General features: G+C 40.2%; 1 protein-coding gene across 7 annotated transcripts in view; it reads left to right on the forward strand.

The window, feature by feature from the left end:
* Positions 1-27,743, forward strand: part of LOC109930802 (AT-rich interactive domain-containing protein 1B-like) — a 171,425-nt gene that overhangs the window by 31,341 nt on the left and 112,341 nt on the right. For 4 of the 7 annotated variants that reach the window (XM_048601520.1, XM_048601521.1, XM_020530240.2 and 1 more), the window contains one exon: positions 4,933-5,061. The exons of the other annotated variants lie outside the window; for them this stretch is intronic. In XM_048601520.1, coding sequence (XP_048457477.1) covers positions 4,933-5,061 — 129 coding nt within the window. The remainder of the gene's footprint in view (positions 1-4,932; positions 5,062-27,743) is intronic. 7 annotated transcript variants of the gene reach the window in all.

Here is a 27,743-nt window from a genome sequence, read left to right on the forward strand (position 1 = left end):
CATCCATCTCTACACCTTGTTATCTTTTAAACATTTTGATGTGAGCTTTTTAATTTGAATACTAGATTTAATTGAATCACTGTTTAAGTGAGTTGCTGGGATTGTACGTGACAGATTCTTGTCATCTAGGAACAGTCCTGGATTTTTACGGTCTAGTGAGACTATTAAGGGTCACATGGGTTTCTACGCAGGTTGCAGACAAGAAACTGTTTATTTAACTCATTCATAAGTTACATCTAGACGAACTGTGACCAATTCATGTATGTGTTTTGGATTTACTGTTTCATGGATCATGTTCTAAGCATTTTTGTTGGTCCATTTTAATGTTTGAGTATTGGATTCTTTTGGAGGATCTAAGATACTGTTATATTTTCTTCATGAAAGAAATTTTGCAAACCATAATTGAGAAGCTTTTTAATGTAAATAATTTGATTTGGCAGCTTAATAATAATTTCATGCAGTTGAGTATATAGCATCCATTTTGTAAGCTCAAACCCATTCCCAACGTACAAGATTTTATATCACACAGGGTGTCCTGCTGACATGAAATCTGGAGAGTAATTAATAACTTGGAGTTTGTGGAAAGCAGGAAGTCTTGACTTCAGTTGTTATTGATATCAATCTATATCTGTAGTATGATGTGCTTTCATTCACCTCTCTGCCCTTTTTATACTTCCTCCACAGAAGTGGTGACTCCTGGTCCTAAAGGGTCTCATGTGACTTAGCTAGATGCCTACGCTATCAAATTGTAGTCCAGCCAGGGGTTAGAGGGAGTCATCAGAGAACTGATTTTCAGCAAATCCCAAACTATCCTGTCCCCATGCTGACTGGTGCACGTCACAACGGGAGTCATGGGGCCAACCAGCTGATTTTCATTCACACATTATCCAAGAGTATTGCAGTAAATTATAGTAACAAATTGAGCTGGGATCGTTGTGGCCTGCATATCTCCGCACCAGCACATTGTGTATTTAACTAGTTAAGGCATCAGGAAAATGACTTTCATGAAACACAAATAATGCATATCTGTGATGGTACCAGAAATCTAAGTGATCATCCTGTTTAATGCATTGACTGTGTGCAAAATTACGTTTGGAAAATAAATAACCGATATTCTAAATGGAATAACCCATGATGTATACAAAACCAGAATATACTATGTCTTGGGTAGCAGCAGCATATGCTCAGAAAACTTTCAGTGGTCAGGTTTCCATTGAAATAAAGATGCTAAACTGGAACTCTACTGGAACAAATTAAATTTAAAACAATATTTGATAAATATATTTCATAACAGAGCACTTGGAAAACAGTAACATCATTCCTGACAAATCTTCTGGAATTTTTTGAGGCTGTAACTAGTAGAGCAAAGAACAAAAAAATTTACAGCACAGGAACAGGCCATTCAGCCCTCCAAGCCTTCGCCGATCCAGATCCTCTATCTAAACCTGTCGCCTATTTTCCAAGGATCTGTATCCATCTGCTCCCTGCCCATTCATGTAGCTGTCTAGATACATCTTAAATGACGCTATAGTGCCCACCTCTACCACCTCCGCTGGCAACGCGTTCCAGGCACTCTCCACCCTCTGCATAAAGAACTTTCCACGCATATCTCCCTTAAACTTTTCCCCTCTCACCTTGAAATAGTGACCCCTAGTAATTGAGTCCCCCACTCTGGGGGAAAAAGCTTCTTACTATCCACCCTGTCTATACCTCTCATGATTTTGTAGACCTCAATCAGGTCCCCCCTCAATCTCCATCTTTCTAATGTAAATAATCCTAATCTACTCAACCTCTCTTCATAGCTAGCGCCCTCCATACCAGGCAACATCCTGGTGAACCTCCTCTGCACCCTCTCCAAAGCATCCACATCCTTTTGGTAATGTGGCAACCAGAACTGTACACAGTATTCCAAATGTGGTCGAACCAAAGTCCTATACAACTGTAACATGACCTGCCAACTCTTGTACTCAATACCCCGTCCGATGAATGAAAGCATGCCGTATGCCGTCTTGACCACTCTATCGACCTGCGTTGCCACCTTCAGGGTGGAATGGACCTGAACACCCAGATCTCTCTGTGCATCAGTTTTCCCCAGGGCTTTTCCATTTACCATATAGTTCGCTCTTGAATTGGATCTTCCAAAATGCATCACCTCGCATTTGCCTGGATTGAACTCCATCTGCCATTTCTCCATCCAACTCTCCAATCTATCTATATTCTGCTGCATTCTCTGACAGTCCCCTTCACTATCTGCTACTCCACCAATCTTAGTGTCATCTGCAAACTTGCTAATCAGACCATCTATACCTTCCTCCAGATCATTTATGGATATGACAAACCACAGTGGTCCCGAGACAGAACCCTGTGGAACACCACTGGTCACAATTCTCCATTTTGAGAAACTCCCTTCCACTACAACTCGCTGTCTCCTGTTGCCCAGCCAGTTCTCTATCCATCTAGCTAGTACACCCTGGACCCCATGCGACTTCACTTTTTCCATCAGTCTACCATGGGGAACCTTATCAAACCCCTTACTGAAGTCCATGTATATGACATCTACAGCCCTTCCCTCATCTATCAACCTGTCACTTCGTCAAAGAATTCTATCAAGTTGGTAAGACGTGACCTTCCCTGCACAAAACCATGCTGCCTATCACTAATAAGCCCATTTTCTTCCAAATGTAAATAGATCCTATCCCTCAGTATCTTCTCCAGCAGCTTCCCCACCACTGACATCAGGCTCACCGGTCTATAATTACCTGGATTATCCTTGCTATCCTTCTTAAACAAGGGGACAACATTAGCAATTCTCCAGTCCTCCAGGACCTCACCCGTGCTCAAGGATGCTGCAAAGATATCTGTTAAGGCCCCAGCTATTTCCTCTCTCGCTTCCCTCAGTAACCTGGGATAGATCCCATCCGGACCTGGGGACTTGTCCACCCTAATGCCTTTTAGAATACCCAACACTTCCCCCCTCCTTATACTGACTTGACCTACAGTAATCAAACATCTATCCCTAACCTCAACATCCGTCATGTCCCTCTCCTCAGTGAATACCGATGCAAAGTACTCATTAAGAATCTCGGTCATTTTTTCTGACTCCTCGCATAACTTCCCTCCTTTGTCCTTGAGTGGGCCAACCCTTTCTGTAGTTACCCTCTTGCTCCTTATGTAGAGCAGTTAAGGGCAAGCCAATGGATGGTTTACTTGCACTTTCAGAAGGCTTTCAGTAAGACCCCACATAATAAACAGAATGTAAAATTAAAGTATATGTGTTTTGGAATCATGTACTGATATGGATAGAGAACTGGTTAACAAGACAGTAAATAAAGAGTAAGGATAAATGGGTGATTTTCTCAGTTTTAGGATGTGACTAGTGGCATATTGCAGGGATCAGTGCTTGGACCCCAGCTATTCAAAATCTATGTTACTGATTTAGATGAGGGATCTTAATGTAATATCTCCAAGTTTGCAGACAAGACAAAGATGAGTGGGAGGATGAACTGATGGGGATATAGAGATGCTTCAGTGAGAGTTGGATAAGTTGAGTGAATGGACGGAAAAGGGGAGGTGCAATGAAATCTGGATGTCCTTTTATACCAGTTGTTGAAAATAAGCATGCAGGTACAGCAAGCGTTGAAGAAAGCAAGTGGTATGTTAGCCCTCATTGCAAGAGGATTCAAGCATACTAGCAGTATGTCTTGCAACAATTGTACAGGCTTGGTAAAACGATAGCTGGAGTATTGTGTGTAATTTTGGCCTCCTTATCTGAGGAAGGATATTCTGGCTATGGAAAGACTGCAACAAAGGCTTACCAGATTGATTCTTGTAGGAAGAGAGACTGGATTGGTTAGGATTGTATTCATTGGAGTTCTGAAGAATGAGGGGGAAAATCTCAAAATTCCAACAGAACTAGATCGGGGAGTCCAGAACCAGTGGTAACTGTTTAAGTGTACAGGATGGATTATTTAGGACTGAGGTGAAGTGAAATTTCTTCACCCAGAGATTGGTGAGTGTGTGGAATTCTCTGTAAGAGAAAGTGGTTGAGGCCAAAACATTGACTTTTTTGTTTAAGGAGGAGGTGGATATGGTTGTTAGGGCTAAAGAGATCAAAGGATCTGGGAAGAAAGTGGAACAGGGCACTGAGTTGGATAATTAGCCATGACCATATTGAACATTGGAGCAGGTTCAAAAGGCCAAAGGCCAAACTCCTCTTCCTGATTTCTATGTAAACAAATATTAATAGCCCAAATAGAGGTATGTGCTGAAATGATGTAATGGCTAGAGTCGTATATGCCAGAATTTCCCAGAGACTCCTGCTCCGTGTTGAATTATCCACCTTCCGCAAGAACAATATATAAGATACCTGCTGGAATTTACATGTGTGGACATCTAGTAATACAAGATTGGGCTGTGCTGTGAATCCACCATAGTGCATACCTTAACTGATTAAATGCGCAACGTGCTGGTGCCGAGCAATCTAGTGGATTCACTACTGTGTTTACAAATGCTGAATGGATAAATAGACAAAGTAGTGAAGAAGCAATGTTATCTTTGAAATTGAACCCCAGTAACACTGCATTTTGTTGGAAATGTTTTGGGGAGGATGGAGGGGGCTGAAATTATGATAGAGAATCTATTTTAAGAGATAAAAGCAAACTTAGAATCTCATCTACTTTTGTGATTAATTTGGCAATGTGTTGAAATCTTAAAGAATCCAATACTTCAACCTTAAAATGCTTGTCATTTTATAAAATGGAGTATTACTGTACAAATTAAAAATGGACTAAAGTAAAAACCCATCATTTTTTAACAGGTTATAATATTTTCAGATTTTAATTTAAATCTTCGTGTACATGGGTATTATTGGATCGTAACTAGATAAAACTGACACAGAATAAAAACAAAGGAGCTATTTCTTTCTTGATTTAGGCCACCGTATATTAGGTCGCCTGGTTTTCCCAGTCAAACTGGGCCTGGTGGACGTCCTGTGTTTCCACCACAACATCCCAACTATGGCAACACTCAGGCTCCCATGATGTACCAGCCTGACCAGTACGGGTAGGTAGTTGTGTGATCTGCTATGGAACATGGTGTTTCCTGGCAGGACTTCTAACCCAACCACAAAAATAAGGGTTATTGTTTTGTGACTTTTTGTTCTGTTTAGTTTTGTTTTGTACTAACCAGAGCTATGAAAGAATGGAAAAAAGATCTGCATGTCTTGCACCTGCATGGCTTCTGGCATGGCTGCTCCTCTTCCTGTCTAATGGGGTAGTTATCAACTGCAATGCAATTACAAAAACACAAACTGTAATGCATTCCAAAATTGAAAGGCAATCTTACAAAAGAGTTATTTCACAGTCCTATTTGTAAGCTTGACTATCCAAAAACTGTACAAACTTAAATTTGACTCTCAAACAGGTCGAATGTCCTGATACCTTCAAGCACTGGATTGAGCATTAACTGAACAGCTTTAGTTACTGTGTACAAAATTAGGCCCATCTGGAAGCCTCAGGTATAGTACTGAAAAAATGTCCAGCTTGTTTGCATGGCAACAATCGTAAAAACTCACTTAAAGAGTGAGGGGAGGGTGGGGAAATACCATTGTTTGTTTTCTCCCTCCATTGAAGGCTCCTGGATGTGCCCCTTTGCCCCTGTATCAGAGTGAAGAAGACAAGATATTTCTTAGCTTAAGCTAGTGACCTGATGAGCTGACTGCAGAATAGTCTTGAGATGAGTCCCAGGTTTTTTTGAACTCCCTCTGTAGAAAGAAACCTGGTCCCTACCCTAGTAGACACTTATCAAGAATCAGTGATAGGGCAAGAATGGGCATCACCTTAAAATTCAGTGTGTTTTATTTTCGTTTAATAGAAAAATGATTTTGTTTAAAATAATGAATGCTGATGAAGTCATTGGGAAAATTATTTGGAAGTAATTATTCAACCTGTTAGTCTTGGAGTTAAATCTGCAGAACTGGTTGTTGACTCAAATTTGTAATTTTGCCATTTCCATTGCCTGTACCCAGGCCGCTTGCTGGCACTGTCTCCCACAATAATTATTATTTGCTATTTTGCCATTGAAGCAATTTCCCTTGTAAAGGAATGCATAGTTGTTAGAATTCTTAGTAAATGTTACATTTTTACCGATGATACGATGAACAACACTCAATCCTTAAGAAAACTTTACACCATTCTTATATGACAAATTAATTCAGTGCACATTTGCAGCACTGCACATTTCTTTTAACGTGAACCTGTTAAATTTCTTAACTGCAAACAGGACTGATTCCAAACTCTGTAAGATTTAGTAAAGTACATAAATCAATAATAAGTTTTTTTTTAATTATATGTGGTGTTTAAAGAGCCTTTCTTAAAAGTTTTTTTAAAAAATTGTCATGTTTGAAATATCTATAATAGTTGAGTCATCAGGTTTTTGGTGTGGAAAAAAATTAAAACATTTGGCAAGCGTAGCAAAATGATCATTCCAAAAATTTCCATATCAAATATTATAACATCTATATGTATATATAGAAGTTCCAACACAGACCTTTGATTCTAACAGGTCGATGCCATTGTTTATAGTCAACACACTTTATTAGGAATGAGTTGAACACAACTTCTCTCATCTTCCTTCATCCCACCTTATCATAAAACGTTCTGTTTCTTTCTCTCTTAAGTGTATTATTTCTGTCACCTCACTATTTGGTAGCAAGTTCACATTCTCATCATCCTCTGAGAAAAGGAGTGTCTTTACCTAATTGGATTTAGACTTCAGTGTTCTCACCACCAAGTCTGTTCAGTCTTTCTGTTAGTTTTGTCCTTTCAGTGCTAGTGCTGTCTTTGTAAGTCTTTAACATTTGCTTCAGTGTTTTTATATCCTTTCTCCAATATGGAAACTAGAACCGTATGGTAGAAACAGGTGGTATTCTCTGGTTACCTGTTTTATTCCCCTTTCAATATTCAATACTATTGAATTTAAAGCAAGGCTGTGGCATAGTGCATCTACCACCCAAAACAAATTTACATTCCTGTACCTTTACAGATATAGTTCACACTCTAATGCTGGTCTTTATGGACTGTAGTTTGGAGGTGAATTTTGGACACAACACAATACCCACATTATGGAAACAGTATTAGATTATAAAGAGTCGAAAAACATTTAGAGCGTTTACCCATAGAATCCTATTTGAAGTCAATAGACACTGCAGTACATCAGGGAGAGCATATGTTTCCTGAAATCTTCGTACCAGGAGGCAATAGCACCATTTAGGTTCGATTCTTCTGATTTGATGAGCATTCAGGGACAGGGGAGTGTTATTGCACATGAGGCAGGTAAACAGACTCGGAGGGCAGGAGCCTATGTCTTTGCAGTTGTTCAATTGGTTGGAGGCTCTTTCAGCTTGTTTGGTTGAGAGTGTGGGGCAGGGCAAATGAACTAACTGACTGTGGCACTGTGGTACAAGAAGCCATTCAAGCAGGGGAAGTGAAAAAGAATGTAATCGTAGGGGACTGAATAGTGAGGGAGCAGCACAAAGTATGAAATTGGAAGGTTTTGTTATCTGCCTGATGCCAGGATATGGGCTGCCCACTCTGGCATGAAGCAGATTTTGCACTGGGATGGAGAGTATACAGTCAGCATGGTCTGTGTACAGTAGATACTAAAAACATAGGCAGGACAAAGAAAGCAGTTTTGCATGGTGAATGTGAAGAGCTATACATTACAGTATGGTGCAGAAAAATTAGGATATGGGAGAAAGATAGACAAATATAAACAAAATACATAAAACAAACAAGTTCCTATAAATATTTGAATAAAAGTCAACAAAAGTATTGGTCCTGTCAGAAATGTGTGGAGAACTGATAATGGAAAATAGAGATGGCAGATAAATTGAACAGGTATCTTGCATCTGTCTTCACTACTGAGGGTATAAGTAACATCCTCGAAGCAACAAGAAGTCAGGAAAAGGAGGAGAGGGAACTTGAAAAAATTATAAACACCAGATAAGTGGTACTATTTAATTGTTGGAGCTGCAGGCTAACAGTGCCGCAGTTGAGATTTTACTCTCAAGTCTTAAAAGAAATGGCTGGTGAGATAGTTGATGCACCAGTTTTAGTTTTGTAAAATTTCCTAGATTTAGATTTTGTCCCATTAGATTGGAAGAAAGCAAACATAGCTCTTTTATTCAAAAAGGGAGGGAGACAGAAACCGGGCAACAGTATGACAATTAAGAGACAACAAGGTGCAGGGCTGGATGAACACAGCAGGCCAAGCAGCATCATAGGAGCAGAGAGGCTGACGTTTCGGGCCTAGACCCTTCATCAGAAAAGGGGGAGGGGAAGGGGGTTCTGAAATAAATAGGGAGAGAGTGGGAGGCGGATAGAAGATGGATAGAGGAGAGGATGGGTGGAGAGGAAACAAACAGGTCGAAGAGGCGGGGATGGGGCCAGTAAAGGTGAGTGCAGGTGGGGAGTTAGGAAGGGGATAGGTCAGTCCAGGGAGGACGGACAGGTCAAGGGGGCGGGATGAGGTTGGTCGGTTGGAGATGGAGGTGCGGCTTGAGGTGGGAGGAGGGGATAGGTGGGAGGAAGAACAGGTTAGGGAGGCAGGGATGAGCTGGACTGGTTTTGGGATGCGGTAGGGGGAGGGGAGATTTTGAAACTTGTGAAATCCACATTGATACCATTGGGCTGCAGGGTTCCCAAGTGGAATATGAGTTGCTGTTCCGGCAACCTTCGGGTGGCATCGTTGTGGCACTGCAGGAGGCCCAGGATGGACATGTCGTCTGAGGAATGGGAGGGGGAGTTGAAATGGTTCGCGACTGGGAGGTGCAGTTGTTTGTTGCGAACCGAGCGTAGGTGTTCTGCAAAGCGGTCCCCGAGTCTCCGCTTGGTTTCCCCGATGTAGAGGAAGCCACACCGGGTACAGCGGATGCAGTATACCACATTGGCAGATGTGCAGGTGAACATCTGCTTGATGTGGAAAGTCTTCTTGGGGCCTGGGATGGGGGTGAGGGAGGAGGTATGGGGGCAGGTGTAGCACTTCCTGCGGTTGCAGGGAAAAGTGCCGGGTGTGGTGGAGCCGGAGGGGAGTGTGGAGCGGACAAGGGAGTCACGGAGAGAGTGGTCCCTCCGGAAAGCAGATAAGGGTGGGGAGGGAAAGATGTCTTTGGTGGTGGGGTCGGATTGCAGATGGCGGAAGTGTCGGAGGATGATGCGTTGGATCCGGAGGTTGGTGGGGTGGTACGTGAGGACGAGGGGGATTCTTTTTTGGTTCTTATTGCGTGGACGGGGTGTGAGGGATGAGGTGCGGGAGATGTGGGAGACACGGTTGAGGGCGTTCTCGACCACTGAGGGAGTTAGCATTTGTCATAGGGAAAATGTTAGAAGCTGTTACTAAAGAGGTGAAAGTGGGGCATTTGCATAAGTTAAAGGTAATCATGCAGAGTCAACATAATTTTTGTGAAAGGGATTTTGTGTTTCACCAATCTATTGGAATTCTTTAAGGAAGTGACATGTTATGGATAAAAGAAAGCTAGAGGATTGATGCACTTAGATTTTTCAAAATGCATTTGAAGAAGTACCAGATCAAAAGTGTAGGAGATAGTATGAACATTTTCTATGAATAGAAAATTGGCTGGCTAACAAGAAACAGAGTAGTGAGAATTAGGTCTTTTTCAGGTTGGTAAAATGTAACAAATGGTGTATCACATTGATCAGTGCTGGGACCTCAACTGTTTACAGTTTATATGAATGACTTCCGCAGGGATCAGTTCTGGGACCTCTGCTCTTTGTGATCTTTATAAATGACTTGGATGAGGAAGTGGAAGGGTGGGTTATTAAGTTTGCCGATGACACGAAGGTTGGTGGAGTCGTGGACAGCGTGGAGGGCTGTTGTAGGTTGCAACGGGACGTTGACAGGATAAACTGGGTAAAGAAGTGGCAGATGGAATTCAACCCAGAAAAGTGTGAAGTGATTCATTTTGGAAGGTTGAATTTGAATGCAGAATACAGGGTTAATGGCAGGATTCTTGGCAGTGTGAAGGAACACAGGGATCTTGGGGTCCACGTCCATAGATCCCTCAAAGTTGCTACTCAAGTTGATAGGGTTGTTAAGAAGGTGTATGGTGTATTGGCTTTCATTGGCAGGGGAATTGAGTTTAAAAGCTGTGAGGTTATGCTACAGCTCTATAAAATCCTGGTTAGACCACACTTGGAATATTGTGTTCAGCTCTGGTCACCTCATTATAGGAAGGATGTGGAATCTTTAGAGAGGGTGCAGAGAAGATTTACCAGGATGCTGCCTGGACTGGAGGGCAGGTCTATGAGGAAAGGTTGAGGGACCTAGGGCTTTTATCATTGGAGCAAAGAAGGATGAGAGGTGACTTAATAGAGGTGTACAAGATGATGAGAGCATAGATAGAGTGGATAGTCAGAGACTTTTTCCCAGTGCGGAAATGACTATTACGAGGGGGCATAATTTTAAGGTGATTGGAGGAAGGTATAGGGGAGATGTCAGAGGTAGGTTCTTTACACAGAGAGTGGTGAGTGCGTGGTATGCACTGCCGGCAGTGGCAGTGGAGTCAGATACTTTTAAGCAACTCTTGGATAGGCACATGGATGATATTAAAAGGTAGGGTATGCAGGGTAGTTTGATCTTAGAGTAGGATAATAGTTCTGCACGACATCGTGGGCCGAAGGGCCTGTACTGTGCTGTACTGTTCAATGTTCTATGTTCTATGTTCTATGAATGAAGGAACAGAAGATATGGTTGCCATATTTTCTGATGACACAGATTTGTAGGAAAGTAATTTGTGAAAAGGACTCGAAGGAAAATACAAAAAATATTTAAATAAGTTAAATGAGTGGACAAAAATCTGGCAAATGGAGTATAATTTGGCAACCATACCTTCTGTCCCTTCAGTCAAGTCATTCATTGACTATAAAATGGAAAGTGTAAAAATGTCAATTTTAGCATGTTATCTAAATGGTGAGAGATCAGAGTTCTGAGATGCAGAGGGATCTGTGTCCCTAATACCTGAATCACAAAAGGCTAGTATGTAGGTATATTCATAGGTGCATACAGTTGAATGGTCTGGAACATTCAAACCCTTACACTGAGGTAGCTTATTTCCTAACTCTTCTGAGCTATCTCTATTTTTCAAGAGAAACTGTTTGTACATTTAATTCCAACCAGAACATTCGCCAACTGAAAACTAAAAGTTTTCCAAGCATTGTTTTTCTTTCCCCAAGCGAGAAAAAGCCTCCTGATTCTTCTCAATCAAAAGCATCCTAATGCTTTTCATTGCTTACTCTGTCCGCTTGTAAAAATCTCTCAGTGTAAAAATATTCCTATTATTATTCCAGGGACTTTCTTCTCACACTGGTTTTAAAAAAAAAATTATGATTCCATGACAAGATAATCATTAAACCTCCTTATACACGCAGACCAAAACCCACAACCACTAATTCAAAATCTAGACTTTAAATTAAGTGAATTTTTTGTCTCTGTAATAAGCCTTGCATCACACATTGGTGCGACCACATCTGGAATATTGTACATAGTATTGGTCACTTTATTTAAGGATGTATGTAAATACATTGAAAGCAATTCAGAAAAGATTTACTGGACTAATACTGGAAAGGGTGGGTTGTCTGAAATGTTGTGCACACTAGGCTTGTATCATTTGACGTTTATGAGAGTAAAAAGCGACTTGACTGAAGTATAGAAGCCTGATGGTCTTGATAGGGTAGCTATGGAGAGGATGTTTCCTTTTAAGACAAAAGCTAGAACTAGTGTCAGTGTTTGGAAATACAGGGCCATCTATTTAAAACAGATAAGGCATAATCATTTTTTCTAAGGTCATGAATCTTTGGAACATTTCCTGAAAAGGAAGTGGTGGAAGCAATGTGAATATTTTTAAGGTAGAGGTAGATAGATTGTTTGTAGGCAAGAGGATGAAAGATCATCAGCAGGAGGCAAGGATGTAGGTTTGATGTTACAATCTGATCAAATACAATCTTATTAGATGGTGAAGCAGTGTCAAGAGACTGAATTGCTTACTCCTCCTCACTCATATGTATATTTGTGTCTCGCTTGTACATTCTATTAACAACAATGTTAGAAAGCTTGTAGAAACAATAATTTGGGATAAAATTAATAGTCACTTAAGCAAATGCTGGTTAATTGAGGACAAAAATGCTTAGATCTTTTAAGGGCATATTGAGTTTAACTAAATTGCTGTTGGTATGTGTATGTAGACTTCCAAAAATGCATTTAATAAAGTGCTGCACAACAGCCTTGCGATCAAAATTACAGCTCTTAGAATAAAAGGGACAGAAACAACATGTGTACACAATTGCCTGAATGACAGGAAGCAAAGTAGGTATGAGCAGTTATTTTTCTGACTGGAGGAAAACTTATAGTGGAGATGCCCAGGGATCAGTATGAAAATCTCTGATCTTCCCAACATATGTTACTGATCTAGAAATTGGTGTGAAGGGCACAATTTTAAAATGCACAGATAATATGAAGCTTGAAAGTATTGAAGAGAGTAAAGAGAATGGTGTTAAACTTTAAAAAGCCAAGGGTTATTGGATATGGCAGATAAAATTTAATGCTGAGAGTGAAGTGATTCATTTCGGTGGGAAAGCCATGGAGAGACAATATAAAGTACAGGGTATAATTCTAAAAGAAGTTCAACATTTGTATTCCAGAAATGATGGCGGAATGCTTAGCCTAACATCTCTCACAGGGAAGGTGCTGCTATTCAATATCAAGAATCTTATAGCAGGATTCTTAGAAAACTGTAATGTAAAGCGAACGCATGGCTTTGTGAAAGGGAAATCATGTTTAACTTGTTCGCATTTTTGATGAGCTAACATTCACAGTGGGCATAGGGAAACCGTTAGATGCACTGAACTTGGATTTGCAGAAGGTTTAGCGCATGCTTTTAGGGGTAACATTTTAGCATGGATGGACGATTGATTGGTTATCAGGAAACAAAGAGCAGGGACAATGGATCTTTCTCGGTTGTCAAGCCACACTTCGTGGAGTGCCACAGGGATCGCTGCTGGGACCTGCACTGCATGCAATCTATATCAGTGATTTGGATTAGGGAACCAAGTGTACGGTAGGTGGGAAAGTAAGTGTCAAGAAGAGAGAGCGATTACAAAGTAATATAGTCCGGTTAAGTGACTAGGCAAAAAATGTGACAATTGGAGAATAACATGGGAAACTGTAAACTTATCGATTTTGGTATTATTTAAATGAGGTGAGGTTGCAGAGCTCAGTAGTACATGGACATCGGGATTTCCTGGTGTACAAAATGGATAAAGTTAGCACGTAAGTACAGCAAGTCATTAGGAAGACAAATTGAACATTTTTGTTGCCAGGAAAATAAAATATGCAACTAGAAAAGTGCTGTTGCAGCTGTGCAAGACATTTCTGGGCCAACGTATGGGGTACTGTACAGTTTTGTTCTACTTTTTTGAAAAAAAATGCACACGGTTGCTTTAGAAGGAGTTCAGAGAAGGTTCACTTAACTCATTCCAGGGATGCGATCGGATCAGTCCCCGGTGAGTATTTGCTCTTGAGGTAAAGACTAAAACTGGGGATAAAGGGGTCTCCCTTTCAAGACAATGATAAAGAGAATGTTTTCACTCAAGTGTGGAACTCTTCCCCAGAAGGTAGCAGATGCTGGGCCAGAGATTTTTGATAGATAAAGAAGTCCTGGAGTATAAGATGCACTCAAGAAAGTGGAACTGAGAAAACAATTGGATCAGCTTTGATCTTGAAGGGCCAAATGGCTTACTCCTACTTTCAAGTCCTATGTGACTGGACAATGTTGAGAGAGTGGCTAATAAGGAAGGGTTTATAAATAACGGCAACGATTTCAACAGCAAAGCAGTCACAGCAAGCACGGCATAAAAACAAAATCAGAAATTTCTAGAGAAACTCAGCAGGTCTAATTGCATCTGTGTTGTTATGAACATTTCTGTCTCTGCCACCCTTACTGGCAGTGAGTTTCAGGTTGTCAGCACCCTCTGGGTGAAAATGTTTTTCTTCACCTCTCCTCCGAGCCTTTAGTCTGGGCCCCCAGTGATTGATCCCTCCCTTAAAAAGAAAAGTTTCTCCCTGCCTACCTGATCTATGCCCCTCAATTTTATATATTTCAATCATGTCCCCTCTCAATTGCCTCTGCTGTAAGGAAAATAATCCCAGTCTGTGCAATCTGCCTGCCTGAAACTCTGACTAGGATGTTGCCTAAGCTGGAATCCGTTCTGTACTCTCTCCAGTGCTATTGAATTCTTCGTATTATGTGGATTCCAGAACTGAGACAACGCAGAGCTATGCAGATGCTGCCAGACCTGAATTTTTCCAGCAATTCTTGTTTATATTTGTTTTCAGATCTCAAGCATCCATGTCTTTAACACAGTAAAAACGCTTCCATGCTCAGCTGAAGTGCTATATTGTGTTCATTTCTGAACACCACACTTTACTAACGCTGTGATGGCATTAGAGAAGGTGCAGAAAGGATTCTCAAGACTGGTTTCAGGAATGAGGAATATCAGTTATGTAGTTTGATTGGAGAAACTGGGACTGTTCTCCTTGGAGAAGAGAAGGTTAAAGGGGATCTGACAAGCATATTAAAATCATGAGGGATCTGAACTGAGTAGGTTGGGAGAAAAAAAGACTATTCCCTATGGTCAAAAGATTGAGAACCAGAGCTAAGGTAGTTGGCAAAAGAAATAATGGTGATACAGGAAAACACAATGTGTCTGGCAGCACTTGTGGAGAGAGAAAAACAAAATTAACATTTCAAGTCCAAAAAGACTCTTCTGTAAAGGGGTTTCAGCATCATTTTGTTTTTATTTTAGATCTTCAGCATCTGCAGTATTTTGCTTTTGTTAATATTGAGAAAACCTTACAGGCTGAGAGGTTACAATCTGAAATAAGTAAAATTATATTACAGGAAGATTTCAAAATGTAATTTGATCATTATCTGAGTCAACTCAATAAGTTACTTGTCTGCAAGGCTAATATTTTTATTAATCGGGTCAAGCCAAATGGCTTTGCTTGTTAGATAACAAGGTGTAGAGCTGGATGAACACAGCAGGCCAAGCAGCATCAGAGGAGCAGGAAGGCTGACGTTTCGGGCCTAGACCCTTCTTCAGAACAAGGCTTTGCTTGTTACTCCATTTATAGAATATTGACCTCCTTGCCACTGTAATTATATTTCCGTAACCTGTTTTTATTCCATGTTGATGCAATCAGAAGGCCTGTGACCAAGATGTATAGCTTTCATTCCTTCTTTAAAGCGTAATAATTAATAAAATAACTCAAATCAATTTCCCTAAAAAGCTGACATTTTTCAAATATCATGAGTCAATTTTAATTGAGTAAAATAAGAAAAAAGTACCTGCACAATTTGGCTAGATGCTACATTGGCGCAACATGGCACTTAACTAGTCACCACTTTGCTGTTTTCCCTCTAGTCTATTTCCATGTTTTGAGCAACCTCAGCTCCACACAAACTGATTAGGACCAAGCTGCCTGATCCGAAATCTGCCATTTTTTGGGTTACTGTACCTGTGATCTCGCTATCACATCCATATCTGTGCACCCATCTCAACACAGTGAAGCAATTACGGAAACCTGAAATAGTAACAGCAATGATTGGAAAATACCTATCGAGGTGATATGTGATATGCTGGCTTTTCATCAGAATAAGCTGTAATCACAACATTAACTTAGTTTTTTCAAATGTTGATTAATGTTTGCAAATGTTTCTAAACATTCATCAACTTCTCTGTGAATTAATTAAACCTAAATTGTTTACTTTTCCTTTTCTGATTTCTAATTATCCAGTTTCAAATTTTGTCAAGGTGCTTAATGTTCTACTTATCTATTATCCTGAGTGTATTGGTAAACTTTACGGTTCGCCATTCTCAATGCCTTAATGTTAATTTGTCTCTCCTCAAAGCTCTGGTTGTTAACATCTATTTGCTCTTTTCCGCTATCGTTTGAATCTTTGGCCCCCTACGCTGGTCCCAAGCTCGGAAGGAGGAGGAAGGTTGGCACCAGGAAGGGCATCCAGCTGCAAAACCTTAATACTCACCCTAAATGATGTGCTGTTCATGGAACCCAAACTCGTATAGGGGATCCCCTTCAGGTCATGCGCAGGATCAATGTCTGGACCTTGTTAAATTCGGCAAGGGTACAAAGGAAGGACCAAGGTCATCAAACATAGTCTCAGTATTCATGGTTAGTGTTATTGCTGATGATATAATAACAATGTTTATCTGACCACAAGATCCAGTGAGCTGGTAGACCTGATGAAGAGGATGTCATCCCAAGTTTGCAGTGTTCGAGACAACTAGGACAGGAGGAAAATATGCAGAGATAGTGTCAGTAATAAGAGCTTTTACAGCAGCAGGAAAATCAGAGAACGTATAGAGTCAGAGTTACCTTAGCACTGACTGAAGACCAGCATCATCCACACAGACAGGAAGAGCAATCTAGTGATGTGGCTGAAGCTCCCTATAGATGTGTGGCAATGGAGCATCCTCAGCGTCTACACACCCCAAGCCAGCTATTCACAAAATGAGAGAGAATGTTGATGGAGGACTGTGGAAGAACTCCTCTGCAAAATCGATTACCCTTATCGTGGGAGGTCTCAATGGCCATGTCACTGTAGCCAGGTCAGGGCATGAGAGAGTATGCGGTAATTAGGGTATGAGAGAGTACACAACGGTCTCGTGTTAGGAATAATTAACTGTGAAGGTATAAAAATATCCTGAATTTTGCCACTGCATTTAGCCTCATGATTGTGACCACCTTTTTCAAGATAATCCCACCTGATCACCTATTGAAATGAAGGCAGAGATTCCCCAGTGGATCCCTACTATAGTAGGAAGGAGATTGGAATACCATAAGTATAATGCCAGCACCACCCAGATCATGGACTTGCTGATCCTAGCACTGAGTGAGGCTAGACCTAAAAGCACAAGGGAGATCAAGTGGTGGAGACTAACTAAATACCTTGAGAGGCAGTGATTGTTTGAGGTAAGAGTCAACGAGGCATTGGGAACCAAACAACCAGAGGTTTCCAACACCCTGACGATGTGGACTATGTGAACTAGAGACAAGACGATGTAGGACAAAGTCAGAATTGCAGAAGTGATCAAAGAAAGATGTCCGAGCTAATTTGAGCTGTTGAACAATGAGCTCTAAAGCATCAAATTAGGACAACAAAAAGGCAGTCCTAATTGCTCCCCAGAGACTGACATTGGAAAAGAGCAAGTGAGAGTGCCTTTAAACCTACTGCAAAATGAAAAGATGCCAGCACCAGATGGTGTCCCTGTAGAGATCTGGAAGACAGTTTGTGACATGAATATGTCATCTGTTGAAAGTGATCAAAACCAAGGAGAGTCTGCCAGATGAATGAAGAGAAAATATTTGGTAGCGACTTTCAGATGTTCAATGATGTGAAAACTACTGTGAGGTGACGCGGACCAACCCACATTTTAAAAGTTTGGGAGCATGATCAGCTCTTGCCGAGGAAGAATGATAGACAGTTTAACTTTATGTCAGGAGGAAGCACTACCCAACTTAATTTTCACCCTGTGCCAGTTGATTGAAAGAGAATTCTAAGGTCCAAAGGATTTGTATACTAAGGAGAAAGATCTGAGAATGCCAGAGAGAGGTAGGGATGCTGAAGAAGTGCATCATGATCAGCAAAGACATGTCTAATGGATGTCTGCAAGAAGCAACACTTAACAAACCCGTATTTGTGGTAAAAGTTGGGATCTGCCAAGGCTCAGAACTCAGTCGGAAGTCACACAACACCAGGTTATAGTCCAGCAGGTTTATTTGAAATCGCAAGCTTTCGGAGCGCTGCTGCTTTGTCGCACTTTGTCTACCCCAGACCAACACTGGGACCTCCACATCAGAACTCGGTGCATAAGAACAGGTTATCATCCTTGACTAAGCATTGAAGCGCAGACCTACCCTGGGGCATGTTGTATGCAAATAATGTAATAATCATTGTTGAAAGTATGCAAAAGCTACAGCCAAGTGAACTAAGTCAACTAACCCAGTAGAAAAACAACCTTGAAAGCAGTGGGCTGAAGATGTGCAGCAGGTCTGTATACCTACACTGCCCCTTTGCATACTAAACGCAGTAGCACTGTGACTGTCACTAGACCAAAGTGTGCCAGGTTTCTGAATTTTAAGTACCTGGGCATGATTTAATGAGCAAGTCACTGCGCTGAAGGGAGAGATCATTCTCTGGTAGCTGTGGCATAGAGTAAGGTGAAAACTGGTGGCTGGTGTCCTTTTGCAATCAAAAATTGTGCCCTGACTAGAGGGTCAGCTCTTTTCGTTTCTGTGTACAGCCAGCACTCTTGCATGAGTCCGAAACTTGTCCTTTGAAGAAAGCATAAGAATAAAAGCTCAGCTACAGCAGAGGTGAGGGTGTTGAAATAGATCTATCACATCTCAAAGACGGGGCCTAAATTGAAATCATCCAGTAGAAGGTCCATAAAGGTTCATAGGAGGAGACTGTGATCATGCAGGCATGTTCAATAAAGTCACTTTAGGAGTAAGAAGGTTAATGGATTGCTTTCTTTTATTAACTGTGGAATTAAGCATAAAAGTGAAGATGCTCTGCTTCAGGTATACAAGGCACTCATGAGACCATATCTCAAATATTATGTTTTGGTCTCTTCCTTTAAGGAAGGATGTAAATGTGTTGGAGGCAGTTCAGAGAAGATTTTCTAGATTGAAACCTGGATTGAGATTTGAGGAAAGTTTAAGCAGACTGACCTTGTTTCTACTGGGATTAAGGGGAGTAAATTAAGGAGTTCTCTTGTGGGTGAGTCCAGAACTACAGGGGACACTGTTTTAAGACTTGAGAACACGAGAGATGAGATTTTTTTTTTGCTCTGAGGGTTCTGTGACTTTGCAACTCTCTGCCTCAGAAGGCAATGGAGACATTGAATACTTTCAAGACGAAGGTAGGGAGATCTTTATTAAGCAACAGAATCAAAGGAATAGACAGGAATGTAGAATTCAAGACAGATCAACCATGATTTTAATGGTAGATGGAGCAGGCTTAAAGGAGCAAATTAACTACTAATGTTCCTTGTTTGTATGTTAATAGATCTTAAGGGGATCAGTTAGCTCAGTTGGCTGAATGGCTGGCTTGTGATGCAGAGTTACTAGCTGGCTGAGGTTACCAAGCTGGCTAAGGTTACTATGAAGGACTATCCTTCTCAACCTCTGTCTTCACCTGAGGCATGTTGACCCTTAGGTTAAGAGAAGGCAGCCTCTCTGGGACTGTGGTGAATTTACTTTTTAGTAGGCCATACCAGGAAAGCGGAAGGGAGAAAAACCAAGAGGAGATGGATGGATGTGGTGAGAGGATCTGGAATGGAAGAGCTTCCAGAGAGAATGATCAAGCCTGGAGAAGGGCCAACATGAACTGCTGCCCCACCTATTGGGAAAAGCAAGAGTAAAGGAGTTAGGATTAAGTTAGGATCTTCTTGACAGATCCTGTCAGGGTCTGTCCACAATGTTCTTTTTAGTTGCCCAGTGCAGCCTCCTTCAATTAGTTTTTCTTATTTTTATTATCAGATTAAGGCCTATTTAGTCCCTTTCAGGACTACTAGCAGAAACATTAGCCTTCAATTACAACTGTGAACACAATTTTACATGGCAATCTGAGTTCAGCTGAACCAGTGCTACATAGAGGTTAATTATCAACCACTTTTTCCAGCTCTTGAGTTAAGTATCTTACAGTGTTGAATTTGAATCTCGTATTACTCCAGGACTGTTCCTTCATCCTACTATAGCATTTGAAAGGCTCACAATGCCACTTTCCAATATGAGGAATATCTTTTCTCAGCATCAAGAGGACAGATATTTAGGTACACATTTCACTGTCTACATTTGTATGATGTAGCAAGAAATGGAGTTAGTTACTGATAGCATAAATGGAATCTTTAGTAATTTCATAACAAAATGTAAGTTAGTAACATCACTTTTCAAAAATAACCATCTGTTCACATTCTGTCATTACAATTTGGATTTTCTATTTTGTTGCTGCCTTCTTCCCTTTTATATTGCCAATTGAAGGACAGAGAAATTTTTATTTCATGATGTAACCTGTTTGGAAGGTGACCCAGTGAGGAAGGCAGCCGCTTTTTCACAGAGTTACAACTTTTATTTAGTCTACTGGTTTGCAAAAAATAACTCTTTGGATAAATTAATCTGCTTAGTTTCATAGAGAAGTAACTCTTGTAAGTACTATGTTACAGATGAAATGTACTCCTACACTTGTTCTAAACAAAATGTTCCCACAGTTTTCATTTTGTTACTTTGATTGTTTCTTGTTAAACTTAGCAGTTAACTTAAAGTTTGGTAACAAGAGGAGAGGAATGTTCTTTCTGATACAGTTGTCAACTATTGAGCTGTGAAGCGTTGACTTCTCTTTAATCATGTTTGACAATTTAATCCAGACCATAGAACTATAGCTGGGCATATATTTCCTATGTATTAATACATGGCCTGGAATTTATTTTAAGCCAGTTACTCATTAACAGGAATTCCCTTCCTAATGGCATTGTGGGTTAACTTACAGCAAATGGACTGCAGTAGTTCAAGAAGGCAGTTCACCACCATCTTCTCAAGGACAGCTAGGGACAGGCACTAAATGAGGCAGCCAATGATGCCCACATCCCAAAAGTAAATTTAAAAAAAGCATATTTGACATGAGTTAATTACCATAATCTCAAACCACAGTTTCTTAGTGCCTTGAAGCACACTACATATTGATCTGTTAGTACCTTTTTCTGTTTCTAGTGAACATCTTCCCAACTGACATTACAGTACACTCTTAATGTCATCAGGAGTAGATCACTTTTCTGTCATTTTTAAACTGGAATTTAACTGGCAAGAACATTAGGTTGATTTCCTGACACTGGGAGCATGCAAGAATTATTTGACTTAAGATGCCTGCATATTGAAATTATTTCGATTACAAATCTTGCAACAACATAGGAACACGACAGACTCTTCAGGCTGTTGAACTTGTTCCACATTTCAATTAGATCAGGCTGATCATCTACCACAACCCTGCTTTGCATGCTATCTCCATATCCCTTGATGTCATTGGTGTCCGTAAATCTATTGATTGCTGCATTGAACATGCTCAATGATTGGAGGCCTCAGGAGTGAAGAATTCCAAGGATTCACTACCCTCAGAGCATTGGGCTTAGATTGCTTTTTGAAGTTGATTCTCTTTTCTTGCCCATTTTCTTGACCAATTTCCCTCCTTTACTTGCTCTTCTTAATGATTGAAAGTCCTTGCTGGATTATTCTTCATACCATCTGACACTGACTGCGACCTTATTAATATGGTCATTGGACATGCATGACACTTGAGTATTGGCAAGTGTTTAACTGCAAGGGATTAGAATTGATTCTCTCCCTTTTCTCACCCAATATCAAGATAATCGCAACCAAATAGACTAGTTGGCTGTCCCCCTCTCAGCTCACCAGTACAGATAGCAATTGTAAGAACTCTAAGAAGGCCCAGCTTAAATAAGCCGATGTAGTCTAAGCACAGAGAATTGAGATGGGCCTTCTAAACGGTACGCGTCAGTGCTTGGTTGCTTGCTTGACTATGCCACACCAATCACTCTGGAGCAAAAGCACACGATTTGTCACGAGGCTGGGGGAAGAACGAGAAGATACAGTTTAAGTATGAGAGATTTCCCTTTAAGATGAAGATAGAGGCATAGAGATCTGCAGAATAGAAAAAAGTCTTGTAGCCCATCATGTCTGCAGTGGTCAAAAACAACCTCCTAACTATTCTAATCCTATTTTCTAGCACTTGGCTCATGGCCTTGTACACTTCGGCATCACAAGTGCATATGTAAGTACTGCTACAATGTTACGAGGGTTTCTGCTACTACTATCCTTACCAGCAGTGAATTCCAGATTCACCACCCTCTGTTTCCTCGTATCTCCTGTAAACCTTCTGCTTCTTACCTTAAATCTGTGCCTCCAATCATTGATCTCTCCATCAAGGGGAAAAGTATTTTTCCTGTCTACTGTATCTATGCCCCTCATAATTCTGTATATCTCAATCATGTCTCCGCTCAATCTCCTCTGCTCTCGGGAAAATAACCCTGGTCTGTCCAATCTCTCTTTGTAATTGAAACTCGCCGGCCCAGGCAACATCCTGGTAAATGGTCTGTACACCCCCTCCAGTGCTATCATATTCCTTTTATAATGATGAATCCAGACTATGCATGATACTCTAGCTGTGGCCTAAGCAACTTGTATACTGTTCCAGTAGAACCTACCAGTTCTTAAAGTCTATGCCTCGACTAATAAAAGTAAGTATATTAGGTTCAAGTTCCACCTGCTGCAGAGGTGTATCTCTGAATAGGTTGATGAGAAAATATATACCAGGAGAATATTTTTCTTTTCAGTCGCTTTAATTTGTGGAATTCTCTTCCACAGTAAACAGTGGAGGCTGGATCATTCAGTGAAGTAAAATTTATGGGAAAAGTTTCACACTAGTAAGGGATCAATTCAGGATTGCATAACAAAATCTTAGTAGTCAGCAAATATTGGCAATAAACTGCTAGAGTAGTGAAGATGAAACCCTGGAATTTCAGAACAGTTGGATAACAAGATCTTTTGTAGGTGGATGAATTAAACTTGGTTGAATGACCTTCCTTGTCTGAAAATACCTTTGTGATCTAGGATGGCATTTGCAGAGACAAAGTTGATTATCTGGAATTAAATTTTTAATCAACTTTCCTTGAAATATAGCATCATATTGATGTACTGGAGAGCTGAGCTTTCTTGGAATTTGCCAACACCGAAATAGAGCCTTAGGAAATGCATCACCTAAAAAATGAATACTTATAAAGTGTTGATTAAGTATTTAAGACAAGATTAATTTTGATTTAAGGAGATTAGGGGAACAGTAAGGAAACAATTCTCAGTGTGCAATGCAGCTCATTAAACAAAAGTGGTGAGTTAGCCATGATTAAGCAGTCGTGTCAGCTATGTGTTTGATTTGTTGTCACATGTACGAAGATGCAGTGAGAAGTGTTGTTTTGTGTGCCATGCAGGCAGATCATACCATACAAAGTACATCAGGATAACATAACAGAATGCAGAATACTGTGTTACAGCTGCAGAGAAAGTGCAGAGAGCGAGATAAGAATTAAAGTGAGAGGTCCATTCAGAAGCCTGATTACCCTTATGGAAGAAGCTGCTCTTGAATATGTTTGTATGTGTATTCAAACTTTTATATCTTCTGCCCGATGGAATAAGGCAGAAGAGCATATAACAAAGCTGGGAGGGATCTTTGATTATGTTGGTTGCTTTCCTGAGACAGCAGGAAATATGGAGTCAATGGGTGGAAAGCTGGTTTGCATGATGGATTGAGCTGTGTGCACAGCAATGATGTAAGATTTATCTATTTTGAGCAATCATGGAATAAGACCACAGGATCCCATTATTCTAGACTTACACATTTCCACATTAAAATCTCTTGAAACACAAAGTTGGCTGACTAACTAAGAGGAAGGGAATTGTTTGGAAAGGGCAACTCCAAGATAGGTTCACTGTGAAAATAAAAAGGGATAAGAAAGATCAGTCTGATAAGGGTCTGGCCAAATTAATTGAAGAGGAAACATTAGCAAAGGCAAAACCCACATGTTAATCAGAAATAAAAACAAATGCATGAAATGCACTCTCAGCATCTATGGAGGAAGAAATAGCTAACTTTTCAGACCAATTCACCTTTCTGGAAAGAGGTTTTTGTTTCTCTATGATGTTGCCAAATCTGGTGAAAAACTATTACTTTTTATGTTTGATAAATTCTCTCTCCTAAGGGAACATTTTATACTCCAGCCAATTCAAAAAAGATATACTGCTGTGTGTAAATGGGCATAAACTGAAGAACAATGAAATTAATGTTAATGTTACTTGAGAAATTCTGGACAAGTAAAGAATGTCTTGGTGGGTGAAACTGGAGGTGAGGGCTAAAAGATCAGAAAATTGTATTAAAAATAGGGCTTTTGTTTGACTATAATAGAAAGAAACTGGTAGAATTAACAGAAGGTATGGTAGACTTTTGTGGTACAAATGAGAATGTAGGGTTACTGCTGCAGCTCAGTGGTCATGCTCACCTCTGTCGGACGATTGTGGGTACCTTGAGGCTTGCATGTAATCTGGACTGGCACTGTAAAAGGTGTGCTGAACTGAGTCCAATAACTGAGAGAACATTTGACAATGTTAAGTAATTGTTTGGGAGTAATTGATATGTATTCAAGTCAGCAGAATAATATTAGTGTTGATCTGTAGATCTGAACTTGGGCATATCATCCCTAGGAAAGGGAAGCTTTATGAACAGATTTGCTGGACATGCTGAATTATGTGGCAAGAGTAAGTAACTTATATGGGACCATAATATTGTAAAGGGACATGGATAGATTATGAACAGAATTGACAAATGGCATTCAATGTGAGGAAGTAAAGTTATCTGCAATTGAACCGAAATAAACTGATCTAATTCCTAAGTAATAGGCAAAGAACTCTAGAGAAGTAGTGTGGTATCTGGATCCATGTACAAAAATCACAATAAACTGGTGGACAGTTGCTGAAAGGTTATTTGGATATTGATCTTCATTTCAAGATGCTAGAGTACAAAGACAACAAATAATGTTATAGTTGTACAGAGTTTAGTTGTAGTGAAAGTACTACGTTTGGTTTTGGGGTCCACATCTTAGGGAATGACGTAATGGCCTTAGAGGGGGTACACTGCCAAATCAGCAGTGCATTAACAGGGCAAAAAGAACCATTATGGATTGGTTGTATACAGTAGACACACATTTCCCCAAGTAGACTTAAGGAGTGATCTAATTAGTTGATTAGGATGATTCACCAGATTTCTATTCCTGCTGGATCGTTCATAACAAGAAAACAACGTTTAAAGGAAAGTTTTAAAAGTTCTTGGATCATCCTTGCACAACAGGTAGTAAACAATTTTGAACGCGTTTTTCCCCCAAAAAGCTGCTGAGGACAGATCAATTGGAAGTTTCAAACCTGATAGAGATCTTTGTTATGCAAGAGTATTATTAGAGAATGATTACAGCTTTGAAGGAAGTCATTCGGTTTATGTCCACGCTTTTTAGCTGGAAGAAGAACTCACTTAGTTCCACTCCCCCTACTGTTTTCCCTGTAACCCTACAAATTTCTTTGCTTCAGATAACTTTGCTTTTGCTGATCTCAATTCAGTCTGCCTTCACCATACTAGGCAGAACATTTCAGATCCTAAACATTTATTTTACTAATTCTAAAACTGATGATGTCTGATTTTTGATCATTCTGGCAGTGGAACTAATTTGTTATCTTTAATGATTCTATATGACTATCAGAAACCTCTGTCAAATCTCCTAATCTTTTCATCAAGAAGCATGTCTCCAGCCACTCCAGACTGTCTATTCGAGTGCCTCCCCATCCTTCCTAAAGCGTAGAGCCCAGACTTTGTGCACAGTATTTGAGTTCAGGCTGAACCAAAATTTTATACAGGGTCATAAGCCGTTCCCTTCTTCCCTCACTCTCTGCTTTTCTTTTTCTAAAATAAAGCCTAGAATCCGAAATGGTTGATTAATCACTTCACCTGCCCTGTCTTTTTCAATGAATTGTATACATCCATATAGATTATTCCCCCACTCTTCCTACCAATACGAAGAACTTCATGTTTGTCTGCAGTAAGTTTTATTTGCCCCAGTTGTCCAATCACTCCAACAACTTGCTGTATATCTGGTCTTAAGAGATGTGGAATATTCTTGGTTATATGGACCAAATGTCCAGATCAATGGCAGAGTAAATGCGATGGATTGAATGGTCTTTAGCTGTTCTTGTTGGAGATGCAGTCTTTCAGATAATGTTAAACCAAGGCCCTGGCTGCCGTCTCGGGAAATTAGAGATCCCATGACACTTCAGAAAAGTGCAGAGTCATGAGGAAAGATCAAGACATGGTTTTCAAATTCTTGAGCAAATTGTGCAGGAGATCCAAAGAATGCTAATCTATGCCTGTTTAAGAAGAGAGAAAAAGATCAATCAAGTAACCAAAGTCTGAAAATTAATAATTTAGGATGAAATTAGCAAGTGCCTGTCAGGAGGTGCATTTAATGTTTGAAGCATTTAATGGAAATTTGGAAGTAATTTGGATAGCTAGCGAAAATAAAATAAAACTGATACTTGTGGACTTTGAGAAGACTGTAAGGTATCTGTTTTGAGGCTTGTTACAAAAATTAAAAGGAAATGGAACACGTCTGCCAATCAACTTTCTAGACAAGTAGCAATGGTTATGGACTAATCTCAATTCATTAAATTTAGACGGGATTTGAAGCAGTATCTTTAGGGTTTGTAATTTAATGTTAGTTCATACATATAAATTTTGAATACAAACATTTGTGGACTAAAAAAGACTTGGAGAATGTAAGGTAACAAAATGTGCAGACAGATTCCAGATACATTTGGGAACTTTATCTTAAAGAAAAACATACTCTGGATGTAAACTCAGTTGAAGAGTGTATGAAATGCTATCCTAAGATAAAATAATAGATTTGTAAAGTTTTTTTTTGAAGAAATTTTCTCCACCCATGTGTGGAAGAATGTAAAACTTGTTACCACATGATTGGTTGAAGCAAATAAACTAGATGCATTTAAGGGGAAACTCGACGCACACGAGAGAGAATGGAATAGATGGCCATGGTGAAAGTTTTAGGTGAGCAAACATAGGAGGAAACAAGGGTGGAGTATAAACACTGTTGCAGACTTATCTGATTGAATGCCTGTCTCTGTGCCATATTTTCTGTTACGAATGCTAGATTTTATAAATCAGCTATGTTTTAAGTTGTCTCTTAAAATGGAGTAAAGAATGTGACCTACAAAACTGGAGACAAACAGTTCTGATCTGCTTACCATTGATAACTGGGGACAGGTCAAAACAACTTTCAAATAATAACTTTTAATACCTGGATACAAAGGAGGCATCCAACCTTGCCGTTGTCCAGATTTAACACTTGAGCAGTCAGACTTAGAATTTAGTGGAAGACACTACTGCTGTACCACAAGCTTTAGGTTAGTTACCAAGCAGAGCGATTAGAAGATTATAGAAAATAATCCAAAACTGTACAAACTAATTAAGGTAGAACGATTATAACAATTTATCCAGGTGATGGTGACAGTACAGGACAGTGTGATGGGGTCATCTGTAGTGCGACATCGACCCAAGATCACGGTTGAAGCTGTCTTTGTGGGTTCACAACTTGGCTATCAGTCTCTGCTAGGTGATTCTGCATTGTCGTGTATCTCAAAGACCGCCTTGGAGGATGCTTACCCAAAGATTGGAAACTGAATGTCCTTGACCGCTGAAGTGTTCCCTGACTGGGAGGAAACATTCCTGACTGGCAATTGTTGTGTGGTGTCCATTCATCCATTGTCATAGCGTTTGCACGGTCTTGCCAACATACCTTGCCTCATAGCATCCTTATTTGCAGCTTGTGAGATAGGACAACGTTGGCTGAGTCACGTGAATAACTGCCATATAGGTGGTCGGTGATGTTGCTATGTGTGATGGTAGTATTCATGTCAATGGTCTGAGGTGCCTTGCAGAGGCTGCCATAGCAGGGTTGTATGTTGTTGTG

Source organism: Rhincodon typus, chromosome 9 (assembly GCF_021869965.1).
Source record: "Rhincodon typus isolate 14 chromosome 9, sRhiTyp1.1, whole genome shotgun sequence".
Classification (NCBI taxonomy): Eukaryota; Metazoa; Chordata; class Chondrichthyes; order Orectolobiformes; family Rhincodontidae; genus Rhincodon; species Rhincodon typus.